The 14,872-nt window shown below is 40.6% G+C and overlaps 1 protein-coding gene across 1 annotated transcript in view; it reads left to right on the top strand.

Annotated features, from left to right (window-relative positions):
• The first annotated feature begins 880 nt into the window (after positions 1 to 880).
• The window catches only part of TBCA (tubulin folding cofactor A), a 32,914-nt gene continuing 18,922 nt past the window's right edge, over positions 881 to 14,872 (top strand). The window contains exon 1 of the mRNA XM_052670212.1: positions 881 to 1,046. Within this exon, the coding sequence (XP_052526172.1) occupies positions 994 to 1,046 (53 nt within the window). The 5' untranslated portion in view covers positions 881 to 993. The remainder of the gene's footprint in view (positions 1,047 to 14,872) is intronic.

The raw sequence follows: 14,872 nt of genomic DNA, 5'->3' as shown, positions 1-14,872 counted from the left end.
TGTACTGGGGGCTTCAGACCTGGACACAGTACTGCAGATGGGGCCTCACAAGAGCAGAGTAGAGGGGGACAATCACCTCCCTGTCCCTTCTTCTGATGGAGCCCAGGATACCACTTGCTTTCCAAGCTGCAAGAGCACTGCAGCTCATTTTCATCCATCAAGACCCACAGGTCCTTCTCTGAAAGGCTGCTCTCAAGGACCACTCCTTCCAGTCTGTATAGATGCCAGAGATTCCTCTGACCCAAGTGCAAAACCTTGCACTTTGCTGAACACACTGCTGGCTTGTGCCAAGATTTTTGTTCACCAGAACTCCTAAGTTCTCCTTCATACGGCTGCTCTCAATGAGTTCTTCTCACAATCTGTACTCATACCTGGGTTTGCCATGACCCAAGTGGAACACCCTGTACTTAGCCTTGTTGAACCTCATTTGTTTCATGAGGACCCACTTTTCAAGCCTTTCCAGGTCCTCTGGATGGCATCTCTCCCTTCCATGGCATCAGCTGCACCACTCAGCTTGGTGTCACCAGCAAACTTGCTCAGCGTGCACTCAAATCCACTATCTAGGTCGCTGGTAAAGATTTTAAAGAGCTTAGCCAAAGCCTTGCAGGGACTGGCCCACCTGGTGAGCCTTAGCTTCAACTAATTACAAGCACAAAGGAAAAAAGCCTTAAACTGCCGTTCAGTAATAACACTAAGGCTGAAGGCACAGCGCTGCTGTTGCGTTCTCAGTTATTTCGGGGCAGAAAAACTTCTCCAGCTTGCTGCCCCTCTGCTCACGCCGCAGCCCGGAGCCGCCGCCACGGGGACCGAAGAGCTGGGAGCGGCTCCGCGGAGCGCCGCCCCCCCTTCACCCCGCCTCTCCTTTCCGCCGTGCAGGCTGCCGTCCGTTCGGCGCATGCGGACGGCCGTGTTGCTCAGTCACGGGCCTCCGCCGCTCTCACCGCGCCCTCCGCCCGTGCGCCGTAGGGCCCCGGCCCGCTCTGCAGCCCCGCCATGGCCGATCCCCGCCTGAGGCAGATCAAGATCAAAACCGGCGTCGTGAAGCGGTGAGTGCGGGAAGGCTGGCGGGCGCCCTGGCCCCGCCGCCACGCGTTGGGCGCCGCTGGGCCCGGCTGGCGGTGCTCGCGGCGCTCGCGGTGCTCGCGGCGGTGCCCGCTCCGCCGGCGGCATTCGTCCTGCGCGGGGGCGGCTGTGGCTGCGCCAGAAGTTGCGCCGCGGCTGCCGGCTTCTCCCGCCTAGGGAAGAGGCCTGCCGCCGCCACAGCTGCGGGGTTTTGTTCTGAATCCTCAGCGGTTGGAGAGACGAGGGCAGTCACGCTGCCGTGTCGGGGTCCGAGCGGCCTTGCTGGACTCCTCGAGAAGCAGCCTGCCTGGGTTGCTCTACCAAACAGATGCTGAAATACTCGGCGGTCGGTTTTGCATGCCGCCAAGTTGGTTGTAGATTTGGTAGCCGCCTCTCAGTTTTGTCTGCTCTACGTGCTGTTCACCTCTAAGAAGTGAAGCCGGGAAAACTGACAAAGTGACTTGACACACCAATCAGTTATGTCAAGCAGGTATTCCCTTTATTACAGCGCTGGGTGCATGCGTGGGGGATCGCTCCACCAACATGCACATCCAAGAGGGGAACTACTACATATTTAAAGGCATAGCATATACTTACTTGTCCGTTACACTCCAAGGACATGGGCAGAAGTTCCAAGAAATAATTAACATCTCTGGTGGTCATGGGATGAAGGCTAATAGTCATTCTTGCTGTAAATTTCCAACCTTTTAAGGGAGGGTAGCCTGTACCAGTTCCCACTCGTATCACATTGAGCTGAAGCAACTGTTTTGCCATCTTATCTTCAACAGCAGGACATCTATTCTACTTTCTTCGCTTGACAACAAGCTCCACGGCCTCCTCTGCATTCTGTTCTTGATCTTACATTTATACAAGCCTCTTCTCGTTCAGCTTGTATCCACTCAGGTTATATGAAAGGCTGTTCTCAAAATATAGCAAAGCTGTTCTCATGATTCAGAAGCATGCAATTTATCCCTGTGAATCTTTCTTGTTACGGTTGTTAGAAAAAGCCTTTAGTGTGAAATATTTGGTTGCAGGCACTAGGACCTACTGAGTCTGCACTGGTTCAGGCGTGAATAGGAGTTGCAATGTATGCCAGATCAGGACATTAAGTAGAATAGTCTTATGCAATTGGCTTTGTATTGTAACCTATTTTAGTTGGTAGAAGCCTAAAAGTAGATTGGACATGCTTTCTAACACCATATAGGTTGGGAAGACTGGAGTTAAACACTAGCAAAGTAACATGTACAGAGTTTTGTTTTTAGTTCCTAGTCTCAAAATGCAGAGCAACTCTCAAGTGCAGCTGCAAACAAGAAATTGATTATGTGATTCCAGTACCCTATTTCCTGTCGCTGTGCAGGGTGTGCAGATTATGAACTCACGTTGTTTTTCAGCAAGGGATTTTAAGTGCAGTCTGAAATGACTGGGTGGCTGCTTTTTGCTTTGTCTGTGACATAGGTTATGGTTACTGGCCTGACTAGGCAGCAACTCTGTAAATGCTTCTTTGCATTTTAAAGTGTTTCCTGTTTTGTGTCTGTGTTTTATAGACAGAGTATTCTGAAGTGTGGAAAAGCTACCATTACTTAGGCCGTCATCTTTTTTTTTTTTTTTTTTTTTTTTTTTTTTAATCTGTGTTCTTTCATTTGGTCAAAGGAGTAACTTACGGGTGTTTTCTGAGAAACTGGTATATCTGATAAATGACAAGTAGTTTGTTGAAATTCCTACAGTAGCTTATTGCTGCTGCTTGATAGTTTCTCCAAAAGAACTGTGTGGTAATGCCTAATAGCTTTTCAGATGACCATTACTTCATACAGCATCACAAAAGCTACCTGAACAAGGTTTTCCTTCAAGTCTGTAAATTGGGAAACAGGGGAAGTGTACATCAAATAATGAGTCTCCAGTCAGAGGTGGTGCATGCCTGCCTTGTTTGCTTGTGTGTTGAATACTGTGCCACATAGCTGTGTCACTTTGGACCTGAAAACAGTTCTGTGGTCCCAGTGCAATTATGCATGAAAGATAACTGTACATGGGGCTACTTCGGTGTCTATATGCCATTGTCCTCAGTGCTTCTAGATCTGAGATTAGTTTATACATTCTTAGTCTTAGTCTTTGTACTGCTTCTGTAGTTTCAGTGAGTCTGAGAAAGCCAATTAGTAGTTAGTAGTGTGTTATGCTGAGTACAGTTGTACTTTGCCTTTACAGTTGGACAGAGCCCCCTCACAAAGTCTGTCATGGAGCAGATTACAAACATTTAAAAAGAATAGATGAGTTAGTGTAGTGATAGATATAACAGGCTCCAGGCTGCCATGAATAAATTCTGCTGCTATTTATTATTTATCATTCAGCTGCAGTAGCGCTAATGCACAATGGTAGTTGTAGCAAGATGCAGACCAGCCTAAGCATTCTTCACCCATTGGGTGGCACAGTGCTTACCAAAGAGGTGTCCTTGTCTTGGTGGAGGAGGAGGAACACGGCTTCACATCTCTTACCTCCCTGTTCTCCTTCAGGCTCTTTTCCTTTCTCATCCCCCACTTTTCCTCTCCACTCTCTTATATCCTAAACCTGATGTTTCTGTCCCTGGGGTGACGTTTAATATGGTTTGTGTGTAGAGTCGAGTACAGCAGTCATACATGTTTAGCATGTTCTTCTTAGTGTTTTGTTTTGTTGTCGTTCCTGTTTCGTTTTCTTCCTTGTTGACTTAATGCATGGAAATCCATGGATTTTTGTTTTAATTCTGTTACAGTTTTGTTGCATCTGAGTTACAAAGTAAGCTGCTTAAGTTCCTAGTAAGTATTAGTCCAGTTGCAATGATATTAACAGTTATATGAATAATATAAAATACTCTTTTTCTCCACCTTTAATCTGAATTTACTGAATATGATATGTTCAACGTATGTTGGAAAATTGTTCTTTGTTATCCTAAAACTAGTTTTACTCATCCCTTCAGATTGCACTTCTTTGATCATTACTTGGCTATAGATTAGTTGTTCACTGCACTGGGGCGTTTCACACCTTCCTGTGCCTCTGTTTTCAAGGACTCTGCTATCATCCCTCTCTTGTTTGATCTTCTGTACTGCTTTTTTTATTCAACGTTAGAAGCAGCTCATTCTTACTAAAATATACTTGTTAGTGAAAGAAAGCCAATACAGGAGTGTCATGCCATTCAGTTGTAGGAAGCTGAACAAAAGCAGTAAGTGGTACCTGGTCAGAACTGTAGTTAAGCTCTTGAAGAAAGACTCCCAGCTGGCCAAGACAAGCCCAGGCAAAGCCTTACTACTGCTGAAAACTACCTTGTTAGCCAATACAAATACTGTGGCCTTTTAAGGGTAATGGTAACAAAATATTTAATAAGTTAAAGCATAGTTTAGGAGCACTGCATAGGTGAGCAGTCCTCTGATGTGAAACTATTGCCAGTTGTGATAGGAAACTTACCTTTAGTTATGGTTTAACACCAACCTAAAACTGAGCTGCTGTGTCACAGCTTCCTCCTTAGAGGTCCACACATCTGTGTATTTCAGGGTGTTGATATGATGAAAAATAAACTAGACTTAAAGAAAAAAAAAGTATTTTGAAGGGTGAGGCATGCAACACTGTGTACAAAGGGTGTGAGGAGTTCAAGTGCAGTCAACAGGATTCACTTTTGCTTTTTGCTGTGTGAATAAGAGAGTGCTCTCTGAGTTTTGTGTGATTACAATATGCAGATCTATAGATATTCTGCAGCAGCTGGACTACTGTAAGGAAATGTAACATTTTTTCAAGGCACCTTTGAGCTCATGTGGGCAAGCTTAAAGTTAACTTTTTTGTTTCCTTCTTGGTAACCCCGCTTATCTTTTAAAATCCCATTTATGTTTTCAGCAGAATAGCACTGTGATTAAACACTTCATACCTTAAGTTAGTTTGATGCATCAATAGAAACTGTACTTCTATTTTGTAGCCTGAGCACTTGAAACACATGGGCTGTTTCTGGCTTGGCTTTCATAGGTCTCAATGACAGCAGCAGCTGCTCGCTTCTATGGCAGTTGCACATACAGAGGCAAGAAGAGGCATGGTTTTGTTCCACTCCACCTCTTCTTCTCAAACTAGAAGCTTTGTTCAGTACTCTGTACTGCAGCTGTTGTGCATGTGACTTGAGTGAATTTGGGAACGTTCATATTTTCCCCTCATTTGGAACTATAGAATCTGTATAGGTATTTTATTCATGATGTGTGAGAGAGCACGTAGAGTATTAATAAACATGCCAGGAATGACTGATTCAATATTTCAGTCGTTTTCTCCTTGTATTTTTCTGTGCTTGCAGTTTAGAAAACTGCATTGAATTTAGTCTATAAAGCTGATTTTTCAAGCATGTTCAATGCTCAGACTGCACAAGTATACCAAAATAAGTATGGGTCAAGAACTACTGGGATGTTCTGCACTTTCTTGGCACTTCATTTGTCTGTTTTTAATCGCCTGCTATAGCTCACTCTTATGAGTTATCTAACTCATTACTTTTTGAGCTAAGAACAAAGCGGGTGTTTAATGTGGGATTTTTTTAATCTGTATATTACAGATTCTTTGTGTATCCTTCTCAAGAGACTGTTGTACTTGTGGATAATTTACTTGCCTTTGTGTTTCTGCCTTGTTATGTATTAATGAAGGGAACTTTAACTATAAACGGGGAGAATCTCTTGCATTTTCAGCCAAAATTAATAGCCAAGTGATTGCATACTTTTGTTACCCAGTATTCAAATAAGTAGATTTGACGAGTGTGATTAGTATTTGTTGTATTTGTGATTTATGTCCTAGCAAGAAGTATTATTTAATCATTTCAAAATAGTCTTACTCTCAGTAGTCCAAGCTCAAAAATCTGCTTCAGAGCAAATGAATTGATCTTTAAACAAATAAATAAATCTTATACTCATTTCAGATCAGCAAGGGTTTTAAAAACTACTGTGAACAAAGTAAGTTGGGGCATGTGAAAATAGCACTGATATTTGCCCATAGTTTCCATCTGGTTAAATGGAAGTGACACCAGTAGATTAGAATGAGACTAAGACAATTCACATTGCAATTGTGTTAGTTTAACTTTAACAATCTTTTAACACTCTTGTTTAAATGTGGCTGACATACCATAATTACAAATCTACAAGCCTTGATTATAGAATTTTACATCATGAACCTATGGGGAAAGTGTATTGATTTTTGTGAAGCAGCCCTTTTTAAAACCACCTTTCTAAAACTATGGAATCTTCCCAAGATTGTTTTTTCGCCTGCAGCACTGGTAAAGTTACTGCTTTTTCTCTTTGTGAAATATCACCATTCTAAGTTGCATTGCCAAGTAACTTACATTATCATGGTTCTGTTTTTTTTAAAGTAAAGAAAGTTCTGAAACTTACACAGTGCAGTTGATTTCTTTTGTAAATATAAATCTAAACTGTTAAATATTTTTATTATTTTACTGCTGAGCTCAGGATACATTTTGTACAAGTGAAATGAAATATTGCAGAGAATGTAAATTTGTATTGCTGCATGATGACTCTTGCTAACTCAAAAATAAACAGTTTATTTTCTTAGTTACTCAAGAACTGTGCTATCTCTGGTGTAGATCTCAAATTTTTTCCATCTTCTGTCTACCACATGAATTACGTCTGCTTCCTTGCTTGTTTTGCGCATTAGCCATGGGCACCAGTTCTGACTCTGACTATTAAGAAACTTCTGATAAGAAACTCATGTCTCTTTTCTTTATTCTCATTATAAATAGAAGATTTTATGTTACAGCTGCTGATTAGCTCAATTAATGTAAAGGACTGGGATATCCTGTGTTATATTAGTTATTGGGGAACGATCTGCAGAGCTGCTCAGCTATACTGTGTCAGCATGATAAAGCTATTTCATGTGTTTATCCACTGCTTATCCAAGAGCACAGGCATTCAGGAGGGTGAATGTGCTGCATGCACTGTTGCATGCACGCTGACTCTATCCAAATTAAAGAACCTTTCTCAAAGTGCAGGAGCATTGTGTAGCTTCTGTCTAGGGTTGTCACCAGCTCCATCCTGGAGTTCTAATAGCATACTCTATAAATTTGGGTCCAGTTCCAGACAGATTTGTTTGTTAGTCCAGAGATACTTAGATTTGGTTTAAGTACCTCCTGTGTTCCTCCTAGGATCATACAAAAAGTCTTGAGATGGCCCTACATATTTGAAAGCCACTACGGTCTTCTGGAGTTATTGTCTGCCCTGTGTAAAAACTGCTCTGTGTGAACTAGATTAAGACACTACAACTGCATTTACACAGTACTTAGTTAACACCTATTAACATATAGTTGACAATTCAAATAGTGAATTTAAGGGTAGTTGCAATCTGATTTTATTCACCAGAAGCATTGCTACTTCTTTTTGAAGGATTTATTTTTTCTTATGTTTCTAAGTGTATGCTTTCTTTTAAACTTTAGGACTACCAAACAATATACACATAAACCTTTTTAAATTACATTTTCCTTTCTTTAAGTAGCTGTGAGAAGAACGTTGCTTTTGTGTTAATTTTCTTCTCTTGTGAAAATTGCATAGATTCTTTTTAAAAATGATTTTAATTTCATTTGGTTTACCTTTTTGAGTAGATGTAAACTCTACTTGCATTGGGGGGAAATTTAAATTAGTAATGCTTGAACCTTTAGAAGATTGAGTTCTTTGCATTTCTTCTTCCTCCATTTCTTATTGGGGGGGAGGGGGGGGAGAGAGAGAAGGAAAACAGCAAAAACTCTGTAATATATTCATCATCAACAGTGTGATCAAGTGCACTCTCAGCAAGTTTTCAGATGACACCAAGCTACGTGGTGTGATCAGCATGCCCCAGAGACAGGCCTGAGCAGTGGGCCCAGGAGAACCTCATGAGATTCAACAAATCCAACTGCAAGGTCTTGCACCTTGATCAAGGCAACCCCCACCATCAGTACAAGCTGGGGGGTATAAGGATGGAGCACAGCCCTGCTGAAAAGGACCTGGGGGTGCTGGCAGATGGGAGGCTGAACTTGAGCCAGCAATGGGCCCTCATAACCCAGAAAGCCAATGGTATCCTGAACTGCATCAAAAGAATCGTGGCCAGCAGGATGAGAGCAGCTGTGCTCTGTGTTGCTAAGACCTCACCTAGAGGACTGCACCCAGATGTGGATTAATCAGTGCAGAAGAGATGTAAACCTGCTGGATGCATCCAGAGAAGGGCCACAAAAATGATCCGAGAGATGGAACACCTCTCCCACAAGGACAGACTGATGGAGTTGGGCCTGGTCAGCCTGAAGAAGAGAAGGCTCTGGGAACATCTGATAGCAGCCGACCAATATCTAGAAAAAAAGACAGGCTCTTTAGCAGCATCTATTGTGATAACACAAGGTACATGGTTTCAAATTAAAAGAAGGGAGATTTAGATTAGATAAAAGAAAAACGTTTTTTACAGTAGGGGTGGTGAAGCACTGCAACAGGTTAGTCAGAGAACTGGTGGATGCCCTGTCCGTGGAGACATTTAAAGGCTGCCTGGACCAGCTTCTGAGCAACCTGATATAGCTGTAGGCGTATCTGTTCGTTGCAGGGGAGTTGGACTAGATGGCCTTTAAAGGTCAGAAATATTGATTTTTGTGTGCTGAATCAGAATGTGGATCTACAGGGAGGAAAATAAAAACAAAAAACAATTCTATAGTAATGCTTGGTGTATAGAAGATGTTACAGCTGCACTGACAATCCTAGTATATAACAGCTGGACTTTAAGTATTGTTAAATTCTATACGTTGTATAAGTGGAGTGCTCATTCAGGATCAGGAGACCCATAATATTTTCCTTAAGCTGTATTGGTATTTTTCCTAATCCATTGTGAACTGACTGCAGACATTTTTAGGACTTTAGTTCAACTTTGATGAGCATTGTAACACTTCCATTTTGCTTTTCAGATCTGTTTCCAACAGGGATTGGTAGAGTTATGGTGGTGTGGGTGTTGCCCCACAAGAGGCTCCATTTCTTATTCTTCTATGTCTAGAACTGAAGTTCTGGGATTCCTTTGTACTTAAAATCCTCAGATTCTGTTGCATTCTGTTCTGTGCCACTCAGAATTTTTACTGCTTCAGAATCTCTTCAGGATGAGTTGATTAACTTTCTACTTTTTTCTAAGTATACTCTTCAGCCATCAGAGATTCTCTTTCAATTCTTATGCAGGTGCAGTTCCCCTGTACTTCTTTGCTTCCAACCAAGTTGCTTCTAGTAGTACTTCAGCAAATCCTTTGCCCCAGCCAGCATCATCTGCTTTTTGAGTAATTCACGAGTTAACAGTGAATTTCCATCCTGGATGCCTTTGCTGGATTCTTCCATTCTTTGCTATATTTGCCCTGCTGCATGTTACCACTGACTGCTGGTGTTCATTAATGCCGTAGTAAAGCAGACTTTCTTAGTGGAGGAAAACAGCAGCATCAGCTGTTGCCATTGAAAAATAAAATATTTGCAGTATCTTGGAGAGTGCAAGATCATGAAAATAGCTGGTGACAGTGCGGGGAAAAAAATGCCAAACCCTGGAGATTGAGGAAGTTCTAATATTTTAAGTAAGAATTGAATATTTTGTCCTTTAATCAAATGAAAAGGTGCTACAAAATTCAAGAGCAAGTTATTTTTAAGCTGAAACAACTTTCTGAGTTCTAAAAGACCTTGGAAATGATTTCCATTGTCTCCTCAGTAACAGTTTCAGACAAACACCAACCCTGCAAAGTTAACCTGAAAATGTCATGGTGACTCAGGTCTATAAGCTATAGAAGTAGAAAGAGTTAAAATGATTTATATACTTGTATGTGGTTGTATCACAGTTTGACTCAATAAGAATAATCTTTTTTTAATGATTTTCACACCATCAAGAAAATTAGTGCGTGAATTAGAGATCTGATCTAAGTTAAAGCATATGGCAGCTGCTGATACCTATGTTAAGTTTCATATTTCTTTCCTCCTTTCTTCCTTGACTTTTCCCCCTAGGCCTAATTCTGTAATGCAAGAGAGCTTATGTAACTTCTTTGAAACCAAGAATGTGCATAAGTAATAAACAGATTTGGAACCAGATACTTCAAGTTCTACAGACCAGTGTTACTACAAATGTTGAATTAACTGTGCTGTAAATGTGCATAATGTTAGTACATCGTTAGTTATGCTATAACTAACAACAACAACAAAAACAAAACAAAACAAAACAAAAAAAAAAACACTGTGCAGTTATACTGGTATTGATTTTTAGATGAGAACAAAGTCAGCATAGATATTTCATTGTCTACTCAATACATTTTGTCATCTTTGAGTTTTCTGTGTTCCTAACATACATTCTTATACACTGTGATTAATGTTTACATTAGTTTTGAAGAGATCATGGTATCATAGAAGTGCCAAGATTGGAAAAGACCTCCACGATCACCAGTCCAGCTGTCTGCCTATCACCAGTATTTCACACTAAACCATGTCCCAAGATGTACGACATCTAAATGTTTCTTGAACATCTCCAGGCTTGGTGACTCCACCACTCCCTGAACAGCTCCTTCCAGCACCTGACCACTCTTTCTCAGAAGTAGTTTTTCCTATCTTCCAACCTGAATGTCCTCTTGATGTCACTCCCTCTTGAGGTCAATGTGAGGTCACTCCCTCTAGTCCTATCACTAAATGAGAGAAGAGACTGATCCACCCCTCACCACAGCCTCCCTTCAAGTAGTTAATTGTCTCCCCTGAGCCTCCTCTTCTCCGGACTAAATAATGTGTTCCCTCATCTGCTCTTCATAAGACTTGTGCTCCAGACTCTTCACCAGCTTTGTTGCCCTCTGAACATAATCCAGAGTCTCCACATTTTATGTGGCGTAAAAAAAAGTAAGTGGCCTAAAACTGAATATAGTACTCAAGGTGCAACCTCACCAGTGCTGAATAGGGAAGAGTGATCACTTCGGCACTCCTATCAGTATCACTATTTCTGATACAAACAAGGATGACATTGGCCTTCTTGGCCACCTCGGCACACTGCTGGCTCATGTTCAGCCAAGCATCAAGCAATACGCCCAGGTCTGTTTCCTCTACACAATCTTCTAGCCACTCTACTCCAAGCCTGTAGCGTTGGCTGTGGTTGTTGTGGCCGAAGTGCAGGAGCCAGCACTTGGTCTTGTTGAACTCTTTATCCCTCTGGCCTCAGTTCAGCGATCCAGCCTGTCCAGACCCTTTTTCAGGGCCTTCCCACTCCCAGGCAGGTTGATGCTTCCTCCCAGCTTGGTGTCATCTGCAAACTTACTGAGGGTGCACTCAGTCTCCTTGTCGAGATCATCAGAAAGGATATTAAACAGGAGAGGCCCCAGTACCGACCCCTGGGGAACACCACACATGACCAATCACCAGCTGCATTTAACTCCATTCACCACCACTCTCTCCAGCCAGTTGTTTTTGGCTGCCAGCTTCTCCAGGAAAATGCTGTGGGAGACAGTGTTGAACTTTGTTGAAGTCTGGTTAGATGGTATGTTGGCAATCATCTGTTCTAGCTCCCTTAGCACCCTCAGGTAAATAAATACACACTCTTTCATTAGTGAAGCTATTTAATAGCAAAATTGAGAAATGCTGGCTTTCCCTGGTCTTCAGAGTTTCACCGAGTGCACTCAGTTCAGTCAGGGAGGTGCTTCCTATGTTGTTTTTTCTAATACCAGAAGCAGTCTTCATCTGTTGGCTTAAGCTTACTGGTAGCATTCTAGCTTGTGCATAACCTGTTTTGTTAGGTATCTGGAGATGCGGGAAACATACCAAGAGTAGTAGTGTGTGCTTGCATTGTTTTCATTTTACCACTTTTGCTTGGAATTGCATTATTCCTGCCTGTTAATGTGGAAAAGTGGTAAGTTTTCATCTACATAGTACAGATGTTCTTAATTTCATTATGTAAAAAAAACTTGTCTAACAGTAGAAAAAAAGATTGAAGAAAACCTCCTGCTGTGCTGTCCACTGTGCATATTTGATTTTCACTTGTCTAACTTAAGAACTCTCATGTACTTCCTATGGCTCTCTGGTCAGAGGGTAGTTTTTTTTGCTATTGTTAATGATGCTCCTCCAGAAGAGAATGCTGGAGATGACGTATAAGGAACAGGGAAGGAAGAACTTATGTATCTTTGGGAAATGAGAAAGGAGACGAATCTGAGGCTTTTTCAGTAGAAGCCAGGAGTTGAACAGTCTGGTGCAAATCTGCACCCCAAATAGATTAGGACGATAGTCTCTTGGGAAATTGGTGTCACCCTAAATTTGAACTTCTCCTTCTGGGCCCTGCCTTCTGCACTTCTCTGGTGTCTGACATTAGTCTCAAATCTTTTGCTGAGCTTGCTCAATTTCCTTAATGTGGGAGAAAAACTGACAGCATTTTTTTCTTACTTTGTTAATTTCCTGGTTTGGTGAACTGAATTTGGCTCATGGAGATAATTGTTTGAGCATTAGTGTTGGCAGGGATGTATGCTGGGGGCAGGGAATAGATCTCTGTTGAGCAGCGGTCCGTTTTTTGAAAGACTGGGAGAAGCTAGTGAAATGTTCTTACTTTGTTTGGGTTATTATTTTGCTATTTCTAGGGGTTATAAACTTCTGCTTCAGAGTCCAGAAGATAACTAAGGAAAATAAGATTATTATAAGTAGATTTAAACTGAACATTTGAGAGTCTTCATTGAAAATTTATGTGGCATTCTGTAGGTTGAAAAGAGCTGTTCTAAACAGAGGCTTGAAGTATGAAAATCACCTATTGTTAGTAGCATGCAATTTGCCACATTTTACATTTCTTATTTATTTCGAAGTGTGAAAGGGGAGGAAAGATTTGAGAATTTTGGGTTAGTAGATTTATTTTAAAAGGGGAAAAACTAAAGGAAAATTTCAGTCATTAGTTTGTACCTGGATTATATACCAGGTGTCTCTAACCAAAAGATCTCACATGCTTTCTGATATTCCACTGAACTGTAAAACTTGCCAGGAAGCAGAAATAGGACATGTAAAATGTATATATATAAAATTAAAATGTATGTGTATAAAATTAAACTTTCTTCTCACGTACCTTTTTTTTTTCTTTTTTTTTTTTTAATAACATCTGATCCAAGTGTAATATATGCAATCCTATTCACTTAGCTGGAGACAGTCTCTCTTGTATAACTTTTTAAATAATTTACTACTTACAGTGATTTTGTTAACTTCTTAAAATTATTAAAATATCTTCAGATTTGAGACCTTATCTTGAAACTTTAGGATAAAGACTGAATTGTGAAGAAAAAGCTTTATGGCCAAAAAGCAGATATTTCCAAGGCTGAAAATCAAGTCAGAGGGGAAAGAGATCCAAAAAATCATAAAAGCAAAATTGCTTTTTATTATTTCTAGTGGATGATTGTAGAGCAGAAATAGAAATCACTTGTAACCTAAGTAATAATTTTCTAACATGACTAGATCCTATAAGGAGAAAAATTGTGTTTTAAAGTAGGTATGTCATTGACAGAATAACAATCTCATCATGGTCTCAGGCTCTCACACAAAGATAGTCTAATCTCTTCTGTTTATCGTAGAATCATAGAATAATTTAAGTTGGAAGGAACATTCAGAGGTTATCCCTTCCATCTTCCCTGCTGTGAACAGGACAGCTACAGCTATATGATGTTGCTGAGAGCCTGGTCCAGCCTGACCTTGAGTGTTTCCAGGGATGGGGTATCCACCAGTTCTCTGTTCCACCCTTGTTAACCCTATCATAAAAAACTTTTTTTCATATATCCAGTCTAAATCTTCCATTTTTTAGTTTGAAATTGTCCTACCACAACAGACTGTTAAAGAATCTGTCCCCTTCTTTCTTACAGCCTTTCTAATATCCTCCCTTTAGTAATTTTCACAGGATTAACTGCAGTAAATATGTGTATTTCTAGGTTTGCTTTAAGAAGCTGTGATGTTCATGGTGATATTTTGAAGAATGTAGTGTTGTAGTTCTTGGAGAAGGGGAGGAAGACTGTGAATGTTTGAAGTTAAAGGAGTTAGAAACTGAATTTTATTCATCTTCTTTCCACTCCCTAAAGAGGGACCAAATTAAGAGAGCTTCTTTTACAGGCAGAGTCACTGAGGTTTTGAAGTTTTGAGGGAATATGGGATGAAGAACCTTGTGTAGTAATGGTCCTATACTTCCTGTGCTCCTTACCGTGGATTTCCTGAAGAAAATACATTAAATTACAGAAATGTTTGATTTGTTCTCTTTATTTCAGTGTAGATAGAGAATAGAAAGAACAGATCTGTATTGGACTTTGAATGCTTAAACAGTGTGTACGCTTATTGACTAAAATTGAAATTTTGGCTACAGGATTTCTTTAGCCGCTTACCAAAGACTTTTCAGCATCTTTTACATGGCATAAAATAGTACTCATTGCTTTCAGAACAGATCAACCTTACAGGTACGTTTTACTTTACAAAACTATGGTCAGTGGTTTGCAAACATAGTGTTTGTGGATATTAGGCTTAACGGTAAACATGAAACTCTTGCTTTATTGGTCTCTGACATCATGGTTCAATCATAAGAATATATTTAAGACTTTCAAGTAATATTTTCAGAACTTTTTACATAATAAAATGCAAAGGGCTGTAATGACACATGGATGTTTAAGATGTTCCTATGGATGTCCATGAATTCTGGCAGCTGTTAATGTATTTCAAGGAGGAAATGCCGAAGGAAACATACTGACTGAAATCCTTGAGAAGAATGGGAGGTATGTTTGCATGACAAGTGTAATTTCTAAAGAATTACACCCATCTGAAGTACTGCCATATTAACACTATAAAGCACTTTAACTCTCCCAGAG

Source organism: Tympanuchus pallidicinctus, unplaced genomic scaffold, assembly GCF_026119805.1.
Source record: "Tympanuchus pallidicinctus isolate F22 unplaced genomic scaffold, pur_lepc_1.0 scaffold9, whole genome shotgun sequence".
NCBI lineage: Eukaryota > Metazoa > Chordata > Aves > Galliformes > Phasianidae > Tympanuchus > Tympanuchus pallidicinctus.
This window is presented reverse-complemented; position numbering and strand designations above follow the sequence as displayed.